General features: G+C 39.7%; 1 protein-coding gene across 2 annotated transcripts in view; it reads right to left on the bottom strand.

Moving 5' to 3' along the window:
• Positions 1 to 9,837, bottom strand: part of LOC145997161 (serine/threonine-protein kinase RIO3) — a 69,948-nt gene extending 60,111 nt beyond the window's left edge. The window contains exons 1-2 of one of the 2 annotated variants that reach the window (XM_083133839.1): positions 9,766 to 9,837; positions 4,064 to 4,219 (exon numbers count right to left, since the gene is read on the bottom strand). In XM_083133839.1, coding sequence (XP_082989965.1) covers positions 4,064 to 4,197 — 134 coding nt within the window. In that variant the 5' untranslated portion in view covers positions 4,198 to 4,219; positions 9,766 to 9,837. Of the gene's footprint in view, positions 1 to 4,063; positions 4,220 to 9,458; positions 9,578 to 9,765 lie in introns of those variants that run through there. The other variant, XM_083133840.1, reaches the window with a different exon arrangement.
• Between the last annotated feature and the right edge of the window lie 13,630 nt (positions 9,838 to 23,467).

The raw sequence follows: 23,467 nt of genomic DNA, 5'->3' as shown, positions 1-23,467 counted from the left end.
GACTCCAAAAACCACATACACAAACCCACTGATTATCTTAATTTATTTTAAAATTTGATTTCAAAATTTTTGGTGTGTCAGCACTTATACTATTTTGCACCTGTCACATTGTACGGAGACCAGCCCCTTATCGTTACAAAAAAAAAACAACTCTAACGTTGCATAAATAAAACTTTAAAATATTCTGACTTCCGTTAAAAGCTGAGGCTGTAAATGGGCACTACGCACACATAAGGACAAAAAACAGGACAACACACAGAATTATACTGGCCATAGTGCCAGTCGCCAGAGCCTCCCTCGTTCGTCTGTAAATTGCAGTCCAGGGTGTACTATGTGGAAGTGAGGTTGACAATTGGGTGTACTACGTGGACGGTCACCCCTTACACCCCAGATTGTCTTCATGTGACAACACATTCTCTCTGATTGGTTGTTACCACAGCATGGAGCAGAGAAGCAAGCTGCAATTACAGGGTGGCCACTCGCAGATCATGAAAAAATTTCCGGTTTTCAAGGAGAACTTTCAAAAAATTTCAAGGCTACAGGCAAATGTTTCTTCTATTTCAACTTTACTTATTACGGTGTATAATCAAAAGCATGTTAGGGGAATGAGTATGATTACACAAAACAATAGTTAAGAAAATTAGAACACTTTTGTCTGGAAGAACATGCAGATGAGTGAACAACAGACAACAAACTGATACTAAAGCAGTAAAATTCCTGTCATAAAGGAACTCATGCTTAGACTTGGTGCCTTCCCATGACTTGCTATGTCTGTCAGATAGATTATTCTGCAGAGAACATTAATGAAGTATAGGGACCGAGATATTGCTGTTTTGTTTTTCACTGCAGCTTTATTTTCATTCATTGACAAAAATAAAAGCTGAACTGTAAAAACATGCCACAGGGCACTTATAAATACGTCTGGATTCAATAAGGTTTACATTAATTAAAGTTGCTCATTCTCACGTCTAGGGAGAAAAATTCATGTATAATTCCCACATGTGAGTAGCCACTCTGAATTACAACGTGGTCTATTTCAGGGTTGGCATTTTGCCCAGGTTTTTTTTAGATAAAACCCAGGCAAAACTGGGCTTTATTGGGTTTTTTCAGGTTATGTTTATAAATATGTATATTTTAAAGATGAAATACATTTTTCCCTGATAGTAATATATTGGAACATTCAATTTGTATTGTTTCAGTTCACTGAATCAAAAACAATTTAATATTTTCTGTTAACATAGTTAAGAATTGACAACGAAGGTCTCACACCTTGAAATGATTAAACTGAAAACATACATAACTCGCGCCGCAGCAGACCATTGAGGGCCCAGCCCTACCTACCGACTGACGGCCGCTCCCAAACCTGATCCTACTCTTATGGGGTGACGTGTGGTCAGCACGATGAACCCCCAGTTGTTGTCATAGGTTTTCATAACCAGGTTATGCTACTCATTCGTAGCTCCCCAATTTAATCATGATGGTGAGTGTTCACCAGTCTCATACACAGGCCGAAATCTCAGGAGACTCAAACCTGCACACGCCCCATAGCCAGAGCCCAAAGCATGACATCACAGCCACAGTGCGGGACAAATGATTAAATTATCTAAAATACAACGTTCTGAAATATTTGACCAAAAGTTTAATTCTACTCTTCCTGGATGGCGTAACAGTTAGTAGATCTGTGATCAGTTCCCAGGGTTGTGCATTGCAATACTATACTAATTACTAATACTTGATAGCTGTGGTGGTTTAGTCGACCTCCGTGACGCAGTTGTCAGAACAGCACGCTGCAATGCCAGGCACCCCAGGTTCGGACGTGGATGTTTGTGTTTGTCCCAATGAGAATACAGAGAAAATTGATGTGTGTGAAAATTGAGAAAATAGAGAGATAAAGGGGGATACAACTGCTTACGGGTATTACTTTTATAACAAATGTAAAGAAAAGTAGACAGGCTGGCTGACTGCCATGCAGAAGACCCAGGTTCGAATCTTGGGGTGGGTGATGTAAGGTTGGAATTTTTCAGGTCTTGTCCCTGCATAAAGCAGCTCTGGAACTCACCCAGCCTCAAATTAATGTGTCCTGGGGGGTAAAGGCAGCGAGAGTTTGGTTGTGATCACATCATCTCCAAAATGGCCGAAATCAAGAATATGTCAGGCCCTACTCCCATATCCCCTGAATGTGCCTTCATGGCATGGTGCTATATGCACGGGGAACTTTTACCTTTATCTACTATACAACACACGGTAGCTGCACACACACTTTTAAATCTGCTTCAATGCAATTTGTTCACAATTATGTTTTCCCATTATTTCTGTAGATGTTTCAAATTTAAATATCTCCTCCGTGCATTAACCATGCCAAAATTATAAGGCTGACATATTTGTCTTGACTGATTTCATCCAAATGGAATACAATATCCATCCTCCATATCTGATTGCTATGAAACTAACAGTTCCCATGGACAAGACATTAGTGGCCCCAAATTATTTGTCACACAATAGCTTAAGAAATGCATCAGAATTTGGAGCTACCTCAAAATATGAAAAATCAATTTTTCATCGACCATCTTGAAATGCTTTCAACAAATGCAAATGCAAATGCAAAATAAAATCATTCCCTGGGTGTATCTATTTACAACATGAATTTCAGCTTATAAACTCTGAATTTGTTACAGATATCGTGGTCTCAAAATTGGTGACTTTTCCCCACCCTTACTAAACCACACACTATGTTACAGAGCTTTTTACTAAATATAATTCTTCTACAATTGTAGAAAAGGTGTTTCGTGCAGCGGTGCGTCGCTGGGAGTTTGTGTGGACGTGTAGGGTGGTCATATGAAATAAGGCTAAGTGCAACCTGTGATGGATTATGTGTTACTCTGAGGTTGGGTTTACATTATCTGTAGAAGTTTTAATACAGTATGTATTACTAAGTGTTAAGTTTTCCATTCTCATTATTGGTTTGATTCTAATATCAGTTTTTCACAGAATGGATCGAAACTTTATAATCACCCTGTATTTAGTAAAATGAGATTACAATTAAGGAATTTGAACAGGACGAACAAGAGAAAGTTGAATGTGAAGACGTTAAGACTATTTGCCTACCCCCACAGAAGTTCGTGAGAAATTGTATTTCAAAGATGATAAGTTTTTAAATTTAGTGCTTCCATAGCATTGTAATCATAGCAGTATTGTAATTAGCTATATATAATTTTGGATATAATTAAAATTAAAATAATGCCAATTCATTGTTTTTTTTTCTTGCTTAACACTGTCTCACTTGCGGTTTACATAAACTGTAGGATAAATGCTGAATTTTTATTTATTTCAGTACAACGTCACAACTGTAACACCCTGTCACAACAGTAACAAATTTATAATATTTTTTTTTCTAAGGGACCTACAGAGAAAAATTTATGAATTCAACTCTACATATTAACTGTAGATGTGTTGTGACAGTTTACATTTTTTTCATTTTGGTATTTTTCTTTAAGGGGCACAAAATGTGAAGTGATCATCAAGAGAAAAAAAATGTGTCACCAATCGCGTCACAACCGTAACAACAAAAAAAACTAATTTTTTTGTAATACGTACAACATCAAATGTGAACAAATGAATGTTCCATGTTGTACCTTTAAGTGAATGCCAAACACGGGGAAAAAAAATAGTAATGTTTTCAGAAGACAAAATAGCTGTAACCACCTCATGAAGGTGTACTTTGTGTCACAACTGTAACCAGGATTTGCCCTAAAGCAATAATTTACAACATATTCTGAAAAAAAAACAAAAAAAAAACACACATTTTGAGTGGGTTTTTCTGAAAAACCCATGTGGGGAAAACTGGGCTGGGCCCACTCGGGCCAAACCTCGTCTATTTGCCAAAACCAGTCTGGCAGTCATAACTTCTAGCCTGGTACCCAGTCCAGCACCAACTAGGGCATTCCAGTAGGAAATTCAGCTGCATGTGATTTGGCCTTTATATGCATTTTACATATTAGGTGAGGTGGATGCATGAACGGGAAAAGCACAAGCACACACACACAGAAGCTAATCTATAATTTACCTCTGCTGCAGGTCCTTAGCAAGTTCTTCAGACATAATTTCTGCCAATGAAACAGGTTCGACTGGCACCCTCAGCTGACCCCATGGTGACACTGGGGGCACAGGGCTTACAACTTCAGTAGCTCCGGCGTCCATTTTTATGGTGTGATATTACAATCTGAAACAAATTACATATATAGCTATTCAAACACAACTTGTTATACCTGAAATCAAAATGTACTATACACGACATAAAGGGTAGCCCAAAGTTCAGAACTCAGTTTCGGTGAATTTTCTCTTAGGAAGCCACAGACATTATGCCGCTAGACACTTACAAACATCCAGACTGGGACTCGAACCCAGGACCCCTAGCATCGTAGCGTGATGTGCTAACCACTCTGCCACGGGGGCCAGCATGTGTATCTCCTGCAGGGAGTAATTTTTCTACTGTGTGTACAGGTGTCTACGATTTCTTTTTAAAAAAAATCCCCGGACTTTTCCAGACTGTAAACCAGGGTGGATATTTTTTTTAAAAAGAGCATTTTTGATGAGTTTTTTTTATTATTTTAAAAAACACACTCAAAACAGCTTGTAATGTATTTGGCACCAAACATTTCACACTATTTGTAGAAAGGCTTTTTATGGTAAATGACCCTGTAAAATATTTGAATGATTCGATAAAGTAAATAAAAAATATATGTAAATACACATTTTTCTGTTTTTGATACTGTATATATGAACCTAGTATGGAAATGTTTCTTGAGTGTGTTAATGAAACTAAAATAATTTCAGTAACTTCTCTGCCAGTGAAAATAAAACATTATGGATAATTGTAAGTTAAAATATTGGTATGAATGAAGAATATAGAGAATGCCTCTAATTACGTTAATATTTGGTATACTAACTAAATTCAAAAGTAGCTCCACAAACTATGCACGGGTAGCCCCACGATCAATTTCCGGCAAGGTTAGGTTAGGCAAGCATAGTTAAAATTTTGTTCGTAAAACAATCCGAAAAAGGTTGTTTTTTTAAAAAAATAATCAACTTACATCAGCTTTTTTCACGATTTCCAGATGTCTCCGCTGCATTGTAACAACAGATTCGTGATTAGAAGGCCAAATTTAGTTAGTATACCAAATATTAATGGAATTAGAGACATTCTCTATATTCTACATTCGCGCCAAAATATTATTATAGTCTTTACATAGCTCAATTTTAGCAATTTTTAATGATAGTTTGCAACCCTGACATGAAATGTTCTTGCCTTATCAATGGCCACTGGCTTCATAGTGTACAATGCTAACCACTCTGCTGGCCAGGCTGCCTCTTTGCCAGTAGGATATGTAGTTTCTCTAGTTTTCTCCATTGGAATACAACAGTAGTTTTTTCTTCTCTTTTTTGGACAAGTAAATTAACTTTTCATGAAACCACTTTTTGGCTCTTTTCAGTCTCTTCCATGGATATTTTAAAACCTGTCTGAGATCAAGAAAGAAGTGTGCCACCAGAAGCTGCATGGTGGTTCTGGGTCGGTAGTATGATTTTTACAAGTTCTACTGGAGAAGAAGAAAATCTTTGGTAAATTTCTCATATCGGACAAACAGATTTCTTCAAATTTACAGGAGAAATTACTTTCCGAATGCAGTTTCTTTATACTTGTGGAAGTTCGGAGAAGTGTTTTCTCGCATCGTTCATTGAATTTTGCCGGTAAATCATCTATTTTTTGATATAAATGTGTAACAGATGCACGAAAGCTCTTGCATCCATTTACTTCCAGGGGGATGTAGCCTGTGTGTGATGATGTAATCCCAGTCAGTGTTTCAAAACACGTGTTTTTGTAACTGAAGAACGTACGTTTCCGCAAATGGTTTGTGGGGCTATGTGTCAATGGTTCGTGGGGCTATGAAGAATGGTTCGTGGGGCTATGAAGAATGGTGTGTGGGGCTATGCATAATTTTTTTTCGAAACCAATTTTTAACTATTGTAACCTATAAGTGACCCTACCTAACATAACCTTACTGGAAATGATTCGTGGGGCTACGTAGGTAATTTTGGGTGCAGTGGGGTGGAAACACTGCATGCTGAGTACGGTAGTGAAACTGTGACCGCCATTTTGCATGTTACCGAAGGCAAAAAGAAGAAAACTTACTCGATATGTCGCAAATAGAGCTTATTTCCGTGAAATAAGCGAAATGCCACCTTCAGCAATGTTTCTCAATGCAGAATACTTAAGTACGAATATTCAAATTAAATGAACTAGCAAATTTCAACAGTTTGTCCGATTCGAGAAATTTACCAAATCTTTCGTGAGCTTACATACAATAGGTTTATGTAAAAGATGATAACCAACAAAAGAAGCATGATCTCAAAAATATCAAGTTTGCTACATTCATGCACAAAATATGAGGGCAATTCGGAAAAAAACCTCCGTTTGCGCATGCGCAAGAAATGTCCGGGAAGAGCGACGTCAGTCCTGTGGCAGTATGTGCAGTAGTCCAGTAGACAGTGAGCAGTGGAAGGAGAAGGTTGTGTTGCAGTTCACTCGTCCGTTACAACAATTGAAAATGAACGTTCCAATAGCAAAGCCCGCCAAATGTGAAGTGCGTGCCGTAATTCGATTTCTGTGTGCGAAAAATCTTTCGGCGGCTGCGAATCATCGCGAACTGTGTGATGTTTACGGACCAAACGTGATGAGTGACAGTGTCGTACGTGAATGGTGTCGCATGTTTAAAGATGGACGAACCGACGTGCACGATGCGGCAAGAAGTGGGTGCCCATTTGTAGTCAGCAACGAACTCATGGAGGAAATTGACAAAACTGTCCGTGAAACCCGTCGGTTCACGATATCGGAACTTTCTCTGTGCTTTCCCCAACTTTCTCGGACTGTTTTGTACGAGGTGGTGACAGAAAAGTTGGGGTGCTACAAGTTCTGTGCTCGTTGGGTTCCAAAACTCCTTTCGGAGGAGCACAAAAAAAACAGAATTGGCTCTGCTTTGGACTTTCTGTCGCGTTATGCCGAAGAAGGAGAACAATTCCTTAACAGAATTGTGTCTGGCGATGAGACCTGGGTGTCGTACGTGAACTCTGAAACCAAACAGCAATCAATGGAGTGGGGACATACGCACTCACCAAAGAAACCCAAAAAGGCTCGGCGAACATTGTCTGCTAGAAAGGTTATGGCAACAGTCTTCTGGGATGTGAAAGGTGTACTGTTAGTGAAGTTCATGGAGCGTGGATAGACCATCACTTCAGAAGTCTACTGTGAAACATTACGACAACTCAGACGAGCCATCCAGAACAAGCGTCGGGGCGTGCTGACTTCCGGTGTGGTGTTGGTTCACGATAACGCTCGCCCGCACACTGCTGGACGTACTCAAGAACTTTTGGAGCAGTTCCACTGGGATGTTTTTGGTCATCCTCCCTATAGCCCAGATTTGGCAACGAGCGACTACCACCTCTTCAGGCACATGAAACAGTGGCTTGCATCGCACCGCTTTGACAATGACAATGTGCTTCACGATGCTGTTAGCAGGTGGCTTCATTCCCAGGCGGCAGATTTTTTTGCAGAAGGAATTTCAAACCTTGTAAAACGTTATGACAAGTGCCTCAATTTGAATGGTGATTATGTTGAAAAGTAATGTCATGTTCTAAGTTTCAAATGTATATAATACAAGTTCTGTATCTACGAATGTATGTCATTGATAACCAAACGGAGGTTTTTTTTCCGAATTGCCCTCGTATATAATTAGCATAGTTAAAAGCTTCATCAAATATTATTCACCTAAGTTAATTGAAAAATAGTTTAACCTTTTTAGTCCCAAGGCCATTTTCACATGTAACCCCCTTGGTCCTGAGCCGATTTTGAGCAAAATGCAGAGTTTCAATTAAATGAGTGTAGATCGGAGACTAATTGCCCTAGAGAGATGAGTGATATACCGTTGTACGCGGAATGAACCAGAGATTCAGACTATATGAAATTTATGTAAATTCGGCATATATGTGGCAGGGGGGAGGGGCTAACTCTCAAAATTCCAAAATTTCGGAAAAAAATGGGGTCCCCGCACCCTCCCCCAAGAAAAAAGTACATGACAGTGTCGACATGCACATGGAAATGATCGCTGACATGTAAGGAACACAAAAATATTTGCATTATTATCATATGACCAATGTAACTTGAGTTGTACCCCCAAAAGGAATAGTCGGCTAGCCACAGATTCAAGCTTCAAAATGCAGCGGTACCTTGAAATGACTTTAGCTCAGAGACTATTTGCCCTGGAGATATGAACGATATACCGTTGTACGCAGAATGAATCACAGACTCAAACGATATATAATTTTTGCACATTCGGCGTATATATGGAGGGGGAAAGGGGAAAATTTTCCCTTGAAAAGAGATGCAAAAGAGAAGTCCCTTTTCCTGCCTTTCCCCCTACATTTTCATGAAGAAAAAAAAAGTGCAAGAAACATTTCTGTTAAATACATGTGTTAGGAACAATATATATATACACAAAAAAATCGAAATTCTAGCCAAAAATAGAAAAGTTATAACATAAAAACTACAACCTTGACACAGCGTCTCGATCGAGATGCTTGGCACCGCAAGGGTTACATTTGGGTATCTCGATCGAGATGCTTGGGACCCAAAAGGTTAAGTGAACATCCTCACTTCTAAGCGAGCAGCGGTTCTTGGATTATGGTTTTTCCACAGACATATTTTCATACAAGCCTTGAAGATAGTTTTGTGATCAGGTGTTGCAAGGATGTAGGAACATTTTATTTATTATAATTAAGAACGCTAATCCTGGACTGCCTAACCTAACAACGAAGCATTTAGGGATGTAATACTCTTTTGCATTTCACGTCATGACACATGATGTAGCAGCAGTCTGAATATCACGATAACAGTAAGCTAATAGCAGCCAGCAAACAAATACGCACATCTGAGTACATGACAGCGAAAATCATTGTTTAGAAAACACGCAGAAAGCAATCACTGAGACGATGAATTGTGTTAACAGACATGAATAGAAATCGAACCATGTAAAAATGCGTTTACAGAGTTTAGTTCGCAATTAAACAATTAGAACTTGGGCCTTTATTTTACTTCATTTCAAGGTGCTGCATTTGACGCTACCTTTGATTAGCAATCAAATATGCAAGTAAACATAAAAATTAATTGTCCTGTCTCTCGTCATTTAGCTCAAGTGCGAATATCAAAATGTAACTTTTGTTCAAACCAACACTTTTCTGTCAATTTACTTTTTAAACTAATATCGTTATCTAAAATATCCATAAGGGCATCTACAATTCTGAATATAAAAAATGAATAAATTCATTGCAGAAATATCACAATTCGACAATATTTACTCTATGTCATCTGTTGAAACACGTATACATTAGCAGGAGGCGAATTTACTTACATCAGTTCCTCTCCACCTTTTTCACAAATGATGCACATAGAAGCAAAGAGGAAGAGGGATGAAACAAAAATCATATTTAACACCGTTGTGCAATGTTTTCAGTAAATAGTTACGTCGTTGTGTCACATTTGTCCTTCAATTTTCTTCAATGTTTTCTTTAGAATAGGGTAGTTTTAGTATCGTAATTTTATGCTTGAACTAGCACTTATTATTAAATATATAATTACACTGGTTAAAACACATATTTAATTATAATGTTATAATCTTTAAATGCTAATTAACATTTAAGAACGATAATAATTGATACCTGATAAATGAGGAAATTTTCCTTTCTGCTGTTACGTCACAGCCTTTCGGCTGTGTCTGTACACAAATATTTTCCTCCTTCGTTTCGTTCCTAGTGTTGCCACCTATAGTGATACCACAATTTCCCTTTACGAGGGGCAAAATATGTTACGTATTTACATTTTTTATAAGTAGTCTAGATAATCATAAACACATTTCGTAAGAAACTGTCAGCACAGCTATCAGCTTACACTAAAGTTCTTTTATTAAAATTTCGGTAACCACCAAACGTCTCTAATTCCCTTATTTTCGTATTTTTCACATTGATACTTACATATTCTGCATTCGTAAGGATTCTTCTATTTCGCGTTTCGTTTTTTGCAGGCAAATAATCTCAATTTTCGAAATATGGAGTATTTTTATTTTCTTCGCTTTTGCTTGCGTTACACGCGATATGGCGGAGAAATCTTGACTAGCGTAGTCCATGATCAGTGGTTATGCAGTGTTGCGACCTTCTTCATAGCAAAATATCTAGGTACTAGTATGGAGAATACGTAAGTACGAATGTCAAAAATTGACGAAACTCGGAAGTTATAGGTGTCGTGTGGTGGGTGTGTTGTGAAATTGGTGCCGGGTGTTGAGGATCCGGTGGAGTTTTTGGTTGCACACGGGGTGGTGAAGAAAGGAAAGGAATGTGAAAAGTGTGAAATTGGAAATAATTGCGAATCATTGGCGCTAGCCCCACAAACCATTGGCGCTAGCCCCACGAACCATTGGCGCGTGGATAGGTTAGTAGGGCCACGCAAAGGTTTCAATAGTGAAAAAGATAGCCCCACGAACCATTGGCGCGTGGATAGGTTAGTAGGGCCACGCAAAGGTTTCAATAGTGAAAAAGATAGCCCCACGAACCATTGGCGCGTGGATAGGTTAGTAGGGCCACGCAAAGGTTTCAATAGTTAAAAATTGGTTTCGAAAAAAATATTCGTAGCCCCACACACCATTCTCGGATAGCCCCACGAACCATTGGCGCTAGCCCCACGAACGATTCACGGATAGCCCCACGAACCATTCATAAATAGCCCCACAAACCATTCACGGATAGCCCCACGAACCATTCATGGATAGCCCCACGAACCATTCACGGATAGCCCCATGAACCATTCACAGATAGCCCCACGAACCATTCACGGATAGCCCCACGAACCATACATAAATAGCCCACGAACCATTCATAAATAGCCTTAGAGATACTGGGCGAAAGGGGGGGTTATAGCCCCCATGAACCTTACATTGAGCACGCCACTGATCCTGTGCACGTCATGTTGTCGCAAGTTCGTAATCAGAAATGATGAACAGTAACTCACGTTTATTTACGTTCTAGAACTGTTACACAGTTACAAAACCGCGTATTTGGAAACACTGACCGGTTGTTACGTCATGAAACGCTCGCAAATATTTGGTTCACGTAGTAGACGGACATCAAGGGAACAGCTTTCGTGCATTGGAGTGACATTAATGTCGAAAATTACATGATTTACCGGCAAAAAAAATTTCAACGAGGTGAAAACAAACTTCCAAGACCTTCCTAAAGTATAAATAAACCCATTTCGGTAAGTACTTTCTCCTGTAAAATTGAAGAAATAAGTTTTGGGGATACGAAAATTTTACCGTTCTTTTTTTCACACATGAAGTTGCTGTTAAGTTTTTAAAGCAACTTAATTTGAAAATTGTCATTTGGTAAGTGACCCTTATGTGGTGACAGTTCAATTCTTCCTTGATCAAGATTTTCCCTTTAGACGGCCGAGCAGGTTTACGAAATTACCCCCCCCCCCCCGTTCCAGGCTTCTCGGCGGGAATTTTAAATTCGAACACTCTCTGGAGGAAAATTGTTATACCTCGGGCACTATGAGAGCAATCTACTGCGGATAACTTTTGTTTTGCAGCTAAAACATCAGCGCATGCAAGCGTGTACAATTCAGAAAGCCAGACCGAGGAAGGGGGGCGCAACCCCCGAATTTCAATGAAAAAAAAATCTTGAGTTTGTCCCCTCTTCTCCCGCTATTTTGGGGAGAGAAAAGTAGTGCGAACTTTAGTATTCCTTTCAAAGGATGGACGTTTCCAAAGAGAATGAAACATGTTTCATGTGTACCTGGGTGCCATACAAGTTGAATAATTAGCCAAAATGTGAAACTCTGTTTTAACGATAAATAGGTAATTTGCATATTTACTCAGAAAATTGTTATAACTCGGGCACTATGGGAGCAATCTACTTCGGATAAGTCTTGTTTTTCAGCTAAACATCAGAGCATGCAACCCTGTACCATAGCTATGCCTGTACAATTCAGAACGCCAGCCCGAGGAAAAAATCTGGAGTTGGGCCCCTCTTCCCCCGATATTTTGGAGAGAAGGCGCAAACCTTAGTATTCTTTTCAAAGAATGGACGTTTCCAAATAGAATGAAACATGTTTCATGCTCCTGGGTGTTGAACAATGAGCCAAAATGTGTAACTGTTCGGAAATGTGGCATGGATATGTTGCGGAGAGGGGGGGAGGTCATCAACGTGAATTTTCCAGGCTTGCTCCAGACCTGTGTCAGAGTTTGCACCCAAACATAAGAGTATGAAGGTAAAAAAAGCACATCCATTTCGTAATCAGCACTATGATACGATATGGTATTATCGGGCCAGTAAAGATCAAATTCGGGAGATGCCAAATTGCAATAGAACGTGACTGTTCAAATTTAGCATACGACAGAGACTAGCAACCTTAGCATCCTGAGAAAACATATTTGAAAACAAGACTTGTGAAATTTAGCTCTTCCCCTACTACAAGTTTGCAACTTATGTATTCAAGTGCACTAAATATACTATTGTGCTGATTACTTCTATTTAAAAATAGTAACTCTGTTGCAGTTACAGCTAGCTACTTACTTTTAAAAGTAGCTACTTACAGTTACAATCAGGGCCAGATTAACCTATGGGCAACCAGGGCAATTGCCCCAGGGCCCCCACCAAAAGGAAGCTGTTAAGGACCTCCACCAAAAAATCTTTTAACCAGCTGTCTATGCTTGTGAAAAATTACATAACAAGTTGTATTTAAAAATAAGAAAAAAACTTAAATATTGTCGTATGTCTACACTCTTCTAGATCCAATTGTAGCACAGCTCTCAGTCGATCTGTTTGTAGATATTTGAAGCTCTGTATACTTAATCCCATGCATTGATTTCTCTGTGGTGTGGGAAAAATGCACACTTATTCAAACAATCAATTCTCAACCTCAAATCCACCTCTCACCTAGTGAACATTTCAGAGTAGAAAGTTTTCTACCAGTGATTGATCAAGTCATTTCATCACTCGCAGACAGGATTTTTCCTTATGAAACTTTCGCAAAGAGGTTCAGTATTCTAAATGAACCTGCAGTGGCAACAAATTATATTTGCAGCTTGCGAGCTTGTGAGCGTCTACGAGGAGGATCTGGAACCCCCGCTAGAGAATGAGCTGATACAGTTTTCACACCTAGTAAGCAGCAGTAATGTCAAATATCAGGAAGACATCCCAATGGAACTGTCTATGTATAATATTGTATGTAAGGACCAGTGGCGTAGCATGGACATTTCGGGTGGGAACGCCAAGTCCGAAGGAAGGGTCGGCCCTTTCTTGCTTAATAACTTACTTATGGTATTAGTCGCCACAGGTATTGTTTATTTGCCTGAAGTCAGCTGGGTTTTCAATAAAACATCATCCATGCATGTTTTAGCTAGACAATTAGATGCCTCACTATGCCACAAATGTTTTTAACTCTGGTGTTTTATACCGTTCTGCATGACGCAAGTCATTAGAAAACCTACCTGAATCACAAGCGCCTTTGAACAACAGCAGACGTCATTGTTGTGGTTGATCCAACTACTCATTGATTTGGTTTATTTTACTTCGCTTTTCTACCACTTTTGGTTAATCGCGAATATGAATATGAGTGATGATATTGATGAAGGGACACTGACAAAGAACACCCGTGCTCACGCTGGGATTTGAACCAGGGACCTCTGTCGTCTTGGCGCACTGTACAAAGCAGAGTGGATGATCCAAATATCGTACACTCTACTGACGTAACAGTGCCGGTTAGTAATTCAGACCACTGTTTATTACATCTTGAGAATGCTGATAAACATTTTAAAATAATTTTCTCCAGAGACCATTCGATGTTAAGAGTTTTCAAATGAATGCTAAACATTTCCATTGACACAATATTAAGCAGTTAGATAATAACGAAAAAATACAATAAAAAAAATAGTTTTGCGGGTTAAGTGGTAGAGCAGCAACACGCTGAATTTCTACCAAGAGGACTTCACCAACTTACTTCACAAAAACTGTGTTGATCTTTTAGTTTCTAATACACATCGCTGTTCGTGCGATAAATTATACAATGCAGTGGCCATTAAGAAGCAGTATATTTGAGATTGGTAAAGTCAATGTTGCGTATTGTAGCATCACACAACACGAGTTGCATGAGCGCGAAGAGCGAAGAACCGGGTAGGAATTATACCGCTGTCGTCTGCTTCAGAAGGCAGGAAGGGTCACATGAACCAATCACGGTAGATCTCTCGTACGCTGGCGTATGAGAGCCCATTTACGCGCGTGCTGTAGAAATGGAAGCTTTCCTTCCATAAAGGCAGCAAGGAATATAGGAGTCCTGTACGCCGAACCTGCTCGGCGTCCGGCCGGGAAAGGCATTGAAAAAAGATGCTAGAACGAGTGTTGAGAGTGGAGCGTTGCAAGCGGATCGCGAAAAATAGCTATTATAATGCCATGAAGGTCAAACATATTTGAAATTAGTCACGTTTTACTTTATAATCACAGCATTTTAGCATTTTTGAAAATTTAAATCTGGGAACGCCGGGCGTACTATAACGCTACGCCACTGGTAAGGACCCGTTCCGCAGTACATTTTCCAATGTCCAAAGAAAGATCTTTCTCAAAAATGAAATTAGTGAAAAACAGGCTTCGTGCTGCCATGTGACAGGATCACTTATCCAATCATTGTTTATTAAGCATTGAACATGAATTTCTTCGTAAATTGGACTTTGATGGTATAGTACATGAATTTTCGGCGAAAAAGGCAAGAAAAGTGTGTCTACTATAAGTGTTAAGCCTTTGTGAATTTTCTTTAAGAAAGTGTAGTTACTACAATTTCCACAATGAACCTGTCGGTAATTGTCCAGTAGATGGACCGTGCATATGTAATGACATATTTACTCTTAATTGTAAATAATATAATTTATAATAAATTATGTACGTAAGTACAGTCTGCTGCTCAGTTCTCCGTTTCCGTCTGAACCCCCTTAGTATTTACTATATATTGTAGTTACTGTGATCACTTTTCATAATATACTGTAGACATTTAGATGCAGAAGTTTAGTGCTACAATTTTCGTCCTGTAACTTTATTTTACTGAGCAATTCTCCCTGCAAACCTATCTGCGATATGCTCGATTGTGAATGACTACTGATTCTAAAATCAGGTCTACCATTTCAACTGCTGAAAATTGGTGGTTAACATATTGAGCTAATAAAGCTCCTAGTAAAAAATATAAAAAAATGGAGGGCCTCCATAAACCTTGATACGGCTCCGGTAACAATACATAAAAAGTAAGTGTTACTTGTAACTTTGTTACAAATAACTACTTCCAAAAGGGCCTCCCGATGGCACAGTGGTAGCATCATTGTCTTGTAATCAAGGTATCCTGGGTTCGATTCCCGGTGGAGGATCATAGTGGTTCGGATTCCACTTAAGTCCAGTCCTGATTAGCCTTACTGTGCATAAAGTGGACTTAAAACACCAACTCAATAAATCATTCAACTACTTCCAAACACTGATACATTAAAATCTTCCTAATATACAGATAATCAACAAGTGACGTATTTTCAAGATTTCAAGATGATGTAATATGAACATAGTCACATTACAATTTCTATGAAATAATAATAATAATAAAAAATACACATTGACTGTATTTTGAATACATGCATGAGGCACTGCTAGCAACAGCCAAAACCTTGTAACTGATCATTGACACAAATATCCACATTTCTTTTTCAAAATGTTGGCCTTACAAAATTGCACAGTTCATGAATAAATATAATCACACATATTAAGACACCCCTGGCATCCCTAGGAGTGGAGGTGGGAGGGGGTGACATTTAAAAACAATCGAAAACGACCAATATTAGTGTAAAATCCATAGTTTTCGGGGTCGTTAAGATGAAGAGTAACATTTCAAATACCGTTCCACTTCAAATTCATCACCTATCGGGATGGGAGGTGAGAGGGGGTGAAAATTAAAATGTCAAAAATGACCAAGATTAATGTCGAATTCATAGTTTTTGGAGTCGCTAAGCTAATTTGTGACATTCACAATGACCAAACTTGGTACACAAATGACTTACAATGTGGAAAGACATACTGTGGGGGTAAGACACCCCTGGCACCCCTAAGGGGGGTGGAAAGGGATGACATAATAATAATCGAAAACGAACAATATTAGTGTGGAATTCATAGTTTTCAGGGTCGATTAGATGGCGGACCGTATGGCCTACGCGTAGTTGGAGCTCCGCAATTTTTCCCGAATTTACCTGGCTCATTGAGATATTTAAATCTAGAACTTTATATATTCCACTCGCCGGCAACTTGCAACTATTTTCTGAAGCGTATTGAAGTGTTGTGATTCCAGGAATTGAATAATCAAAGATTACAATGTCGAAGCCATCTATCAATACAGTCTCAACTCGGGTAGCCGGTGTGGAGTCGAGGCTACGACGAGATCGTCGAGCAGCAGCCAGCCCCTAACAGCGTGGACAGCAGCGCCGTTACACCGTTGCAAGATATCTGCGCTTGGTTCAAGAAATTCAAGGACGAGGTTGAAGACGCATTCAAAGTTGTGAGGTCCGATCTGCAGATTTTAAGGAAGGAAACAGCAGAAAATGCCATCAGAATCGACGACCTTGAAATGTACTCTCGGAGAAACTGCCTCCTCCTGCATGGCGTTCCTGAAAGGTCGAACGAAAATACAGACTCCCTGGTACTTGACGTTCTCCACAAGAATGTAAACCTTCAACACATCACTCTGGAGCACATCGAAAGATCTCACTGCCTTGGCCCTCAAAGAAGAACCGCTGCCGATGCCGTCCGTGAAGGAAGGAGGCCCATCATCTTTCGTCTGACCAGCTACCGCACCAGGGACGAAGTTTGGAGGCGGAAGAAATCTCTGAAAGGAACGAAGTTGCTCATCACCGAATCCCTGACGTCCATGAGACAAGATGTGTTGCGGAGGGCAAAAGACCGCCACGGCCAACGGAACGTGTGGACCCAAGATGGAAGAATTATCATCCTCTTACCGACTGGCCGAAAAGTATCCGTCACAACACTGGCGGCACTTGACAACATGAAATAAATGCGGGAGGAAAAGTAAATTTTCAATAAGGATTCATGAGTGTATGTTTAAATAATGCAACTGTATGTGTGTTGTGGGTTACGTGTTTTTATTGTGTCCAAGGGCGTCAAACTATTTTTTCTTTGCGTATCAATTTTTCATCCTTGTGCATACGTTCCGTCCATGTGAGTGTGTTTAAATTTAAATCTAGTGTAAGTGTATTATTATTTCTGTGTTCACCACCTGCCTTTCATCAACGCCGCTTTTATGGTAAGTCAATTCTTTTTTAAACTAATTATATATGTAATCTCGTTTAAAATGTGTGCATTCCATCCATTTGTCAGCACTTCTAAAAACCCTAAGCAATATTATGGCTGATGGAGACGATTTGTGTACTGTAAATCCGGCAACGCCGACGTCGAACTTTTTCAACCAACTTCGCAACATTTGTACCTCTCCAACAAACAGCAACAATGGCCTTTCCTACTCAACTGCAGCGCTACAAACTGAAACGGTTTATCCATATTCTGGGCTGCAGCTGAATCTTGCACCCGGCAGCTTTAACGCAATTCATATCAACGCGCAAAGTATTCTCGCTCATTTCCTAGAAGTAGAAAATATAATTCAAATAAACAAAGACGTGCATGCCGGAAACGTGGTTGAAGGAGAGTCTTTCGGTCGATCTGGTGCATCTTCCGGGATTTCGTTTATTTAGGAAAGACAGAATCGGAAAGAGGGGAGGGGGAGTGGCAATTTATTTGCGCGAGGACATACCTGCCAAAATTCTCTCAAAGTCGCCCGATGCCTATGACGGTTCATTGGAATATATAATCCTCTAAACAGTATCTGTCAACAAAAACTCCTCCTGGCGGTAGTCTATCGTCCACCTTGCACTCGCCTTGATAACTTCGAGAACGCCGTTGCAAACTTTCTACCAAAATATTCACACACGATCGTTCTGGGAGATATGAATACCGACTTATGTAGAAAAAAGAAAAGATTATAGAATTCCGTGATACGTTCTCTGCTTTAAATCTTTCCACATGCCATTTAAATCCAACCCACCACACGGCGACTTCCGACTCATGGCTTGACGTCATCTTGGTTTCTGACGAAAATCGTGTAATGCGCCATGGCCAAATACCAGTGCCTGGAATTTCCTACCACGACTTAATTTACGTGTCCTATTATCTTCGCGTTCCTAAATATAAAGGAAAACAAGTTTCATATAGACACTTCAAAAACATTAACGAAGCCCGCCTAAATGAAGACACTGCCCTTGTACCATGGCATTTAATCAGTATGTTACCTACAGTGGATGAGCAAGTTTTATTGTTAAATACCTTTATCCTCCAATTGTACGATACACATGCTCCAGTCAGGAAGAAGCGTGTTTCACGCCCCCCTGCCCCCTGGCTGACGGACGAGTTGCGCCGGCTTATGGCGATGCGTGACAAAGCGTACACAAAATATAGGAAGGCGATCAAGGTCGGTGATCATAACACATCCATCTTTAAAAATTACAGAATCCTGAGGAACCGTTGCACCCAGGAAGTACGAAAATCAAAGCGCCGATTCGCGTCTGAACTACTAACATACGAAAGCAAACCTGACGTCCTGTGGAAAAAATTGAATATACTGGGAGTTGGGAAGCGGAGAAACCACGAATCCATTAATAAATTTCCACCGGAAGTATTGAACGATCACTTTTGTGATCTTCCGATCGTCGATGATAATGTGAAACATGAAACGATTCGTAACATTGAAACACGCTCCACAACTGCTCCAAAAGTTTGTTTTTCTTATTTTTCGCCGGAACAAGTCAGAAAATCGTTACAGAAGATAAAGTCATTGGCCGTAGGAGTAGATGAAATTTCTATCCTCATGATTAAAAAAATTCTCTACCACGTACTTGCTCCTATCACTCATATTTTAAATTTTTCTTTAATTACCGGCGCATTTCCCTCGTCTTGGAAACTCGCCCTGGTACGCCCTGTACCTAAAACAAACGACATAATAAACGTCAACGATTACCGACCAATCAACATCCTCCCAGCCTTGTCTAAAGCCCTAGAGCATCTCGTTAGCGATCAAACCCGGGACTTTCTAACGCGAAATAATTTAATAGATCCTCTTCAGTCTGGCTTTCAAAGTAACCACAGCACTTGCACGGCTCTTGTCAACGTAACCGATGACATGAGGCTAGCCATGGACAATAAACAACTTACGATTCTGGTACTTCTAGACTTTACAAGAGCTTTTCAGACAATTGATCATGAAATTCTACTCGCTAAATTATCATCGTTATTCTATTTTTCCGACTCCACGGTTAATTGGTTCTACTCCTATCTACAAGAACGTCAACAATATGTCGTTGACCTATATGGAAAATCGTCGTGGAAAACCATTCCTTGTGGTGTCCCTCAAGGCACTGTACTCGGCCCCCTCTTATTTGCTCTGTATATAAACGACCTCCCGACGGTGCTTAACTGCTGTAAATACCATATCTATGCCGACGATTTTCAGTTATATTTCTCTTTCCCTCCGCAAGAAATACTGCATGCAATAGAAATTGTGAACAATGACCTTAAACAAATAAGTACTTGGTCTGCACATCATGGCTTACATCTTAAACCGACTAAAACCCAGTGTATTCTTGTAGGTTCCTCTAGAATTTTGAGCAAAGTAGATAAATCTAGCCTCCCTAGACTCAACGTAAATGACATTCATCTGCCCTTCTCCACTACTGTTAAGAATCTGGGTGTGATACTCAACCACCATCTCACCTGGGCAGAGCAAGTTAACTCGGTATCTAGAAGAGCTTTCGGTGCATTGCATTCACTCTATCAGCTCAAAAACTTCCTCCCTGAACGCATAAAAATTAAACTGGTCCAGTCTCTTGTATTTCCCATTGTTGACTATTGTGACATTGCTTTCTTGGATGTCAATCATGAGCAAGCAAAACGACTGCAGCGAATTCAAAATGCCTGCATTCGTTTAGTTTTCGATCTAAAATATTCAGAGCATTTGACATCGTACTTTGCGAAGGTCGAGTGGCTTAAATTAAGCGATAAATGTAATTTTCATAAGTTAATTTTACTGTACAAAATCCTCCAAATAAAGGACCCGCAATATCTCTATAACCGATTTCAACATCTTTCTGACTTTTACAGCCGCAACACCAGATCGCGCGAAAGGTCTCTGCTCTCCATTCCACTCCACAAATCCAACTTTTATGCAAATTCTTTTACTGTTACCTCAGCAGGCCTTTGGAATAAGTTGCCACCTGAAATTCATGTCTCTTCCTCAATTGTGACATTCAAAAAATTGTTAAAGTTACACATATTATACAATGAAAATTAAATGTTTGATTTCCCTAATAATATGGCGGGTGCAGAGAATAATAGAAGGACGTAAGGCACTAAAATGATTTAACGTAATAGTTAAGATTAATTATCGTCAAAGTATACCGTTTTGGACTGTGTTTCAGTATGTGTAATATTGGACTGTGCTTAAGTAAGTGTAGTGTTATGTATTTGCTTGTACGTGTGTAAGGGCAAAAATATGTGTGTGTGAGTGTGAGTGTGTGTGCCCGTATCTATAGGTTAGATTACCATTCTTATATGTAATTTTTCTTTGTATTTTTTATTTCTCTGTAATTTTATATATTTTTTTCTTTTTCTTTTTTCAATATTTTAATTATTTTACATCCAATTTTATTTTGTAAACATGGTAAAGTGGAAGAGAAGGCTCCACAGCCTTAACTTCGCCATGTAAAAGAAGACGAAATAAATAAATAAATAAAAAAAATAGATGAATAGGGACACTCCCAATGCCATCCAACTCCAATACACCCCTGGCACCCCTATGGGTGGGGGTGGGAAGGGGGTGACATGTAAGAATAATAGAAAAGGAACAATATTAGTGTGGAATCTATAGTTTTCGGGGTCGATTAGATGAATAGGGACACTCCCGATGCTGTTCAACTCCAAGACAACCTGGCACCCTTGGAGGTAGGGGTGAAAAGGGATTGACATGTAAAACGACCGACATTAGTGTGGAATCCATAGTTTTTGGGGTAGCTAAGATTAAATGTGACACTCCCAATGCCATTCAACTCCAAGACACCCCTGGCACCCCTAGGGGGAGGGGGTGGGAAGGGGTGATGTGTAAAAATAATCGAAAATGACCGATATTAATGTGGGATCAATAGTTTTCGAGGTCGCTAAGATGAATAGTGACATTCCCAATGCCATTCAACTCCAAGACAACCCTGTCACCCCTAGGGGTGGGGGTGGGAAGGGGGTGACATGTAAAAATAATCTAAAACGACGGATATTAGTTTGGAATCCATAGTTGTCGGGGTCACTAAGATGAATAGTGACTCTTCCAATGCCTTTCAACTCCAAGACAGCCCTGGTATACCTAGGAGGTGTGGGTGGGAAGGAGGTGACAAGTAAAAATAATCGAAAACAACCGATATTACTGTGGAATCCATAGTTGTTGCGGTCGCTAAGATGAATAGGGACACTCCCAATGCCATTCAACTCTAAGACACCCCTAGCACCCCTTGGGGTGGGGACATGTAAAAATAATCGAAAATGACCGATATTAGTGGAATCTTAATGTCGTTCAACTCAAAGTTCATCACGTATCGGCACGGGGGGTGAGAGGAGGTGAAAAATAAAATTCCACAAATGACCTAGATTAGTGTCAAATCCATAGTTTTCGGAGTCACTATGCTAATTGGTGACATTCACGATCACATATAATATGTTACATTTTACACTATAGTTAGAATTCATTATTTTCCTGTATAATACAAGATTGGGGTAAATAAATACCAAATCAATGCCGGGTAATCAGCTAGTCTTAAATAAATGGCAAGAAGTTGAATTTGTACATACACATGTCACAAGCCCTTGGAATGTAACTCAAGTCAAATGTTTGTCCAGTGTGCATCTGCCCATAAGAGTTTAGGGTAAAACCTTCTCAAAGATATTTTGCGACAAGAATGACTTGTATTGTGTTTTGTTGGATCCGGTGTGCGACTGACCGTAATACTGCAAGACATGACATGAATTCCAACTGAATACTGTATTTGCAAAATAGAATTTGTAAATTCATTCTGTGGTACAATCAGGAGAAAATTGCTGTTATGAAATCATTAAATCTGATTTGTCACATGCGACTATTATTACCAAATAAAACATATTATGAGCATTAATTTAGAGAGGGGTATGATGATGATTCAAGTTGCAGTGCTGCCTTCTGCAGACAAATTTAGTTATTAATCAAATCAAAGGGTTTGAAGTTTGATCGCCACCGGATCAAACATTGCACCATTGTTTGGATCCCAGTCCTTACTTACTTCAAACTGTGGGCCAGCTCTACATATCGTCTTAAGATTTGGCCCAACCCTGGATATGTAAATAATAATATGAGGCATGTCCAGAAAGAAAGGTTACAATGGCTAGTATTCATTAAAAAAACAAACAAAAAAAAAACAAAAAAAAACACGTCCACTACAGATTATTTAGTGTTACATGAGTTATTTTTCCACATAATTTCCGGGATTGTCCAAACACTTGTTAAGTCTAGGTACTAACTTCTTTATTCCACAGTCATAGAATTCTGCAGCCTGCTGCTGGAACCACATTTCAATTTCATTCTTAATCTATAAGTCACTGGGTGCAAGGTCCAGGCTGTATGGCACATGGTCCAAAACTTCCCACTTGAATCCTTTCAGAAGCACCTTGGTGACATTCGCTGTGTGAGCCCTAGCATTGTCATAAAGCAGGTGGACACCTCTTGTCAACATTCTCCTACGAGGGACATTCATTAAAGATTTCCTCTGAACCAGTTCCCATGGACAGAGATAAATGAAAATTGGTACAGACATTAGTCCTTCTCTACATAGGAACCACCAATGGCTACACACTTTTCCCATCGCTTTATGTACCCGTGGAGACCTTGTTTGTAGAAGTCTGCAGTTGCTCCAGAAGCCATGGCTTGACCTCAGAAATCAACGTTTCTTCGTCGTGGAAGTGTGTTCCCTTCAGAAATGACTTCATTGTTGGGAATGGTGAAAGTCTGATAGTGCGAGGTCTGGAGTGTATGGGGGATAAGGAAGGATTTCATTTCCGCAGGACCGTGCTTCTGCCTGGGCAACATGCGCGTTGTGAACTGGAGTGTTGTCTTGCAGGATGTGGACGCCTTTGGTCAACATGCCACGCCTCTTGGTTTTGATGGCCTTCTGCAATTTCTGCAGCAGTGAAGTCTAGTATGTCCTGGTAATTG

Source organism: Lepisma saccharinum, chromosome 13 (assembly GCF_977018435.1).
Source record: "Lepisma saccharinum chromosome 13, izLepSacc3.1, whole genome shotgun sequence".
NCBI lineage: Eukaryota > Metazoa > Arthropoda > Insecta > Zygentoma > Lepismatidae > Lepisma > Lepisma saccharinum.
This window is presented reverse-complemented; position numbering and strand designations above follow the sequence as displayed.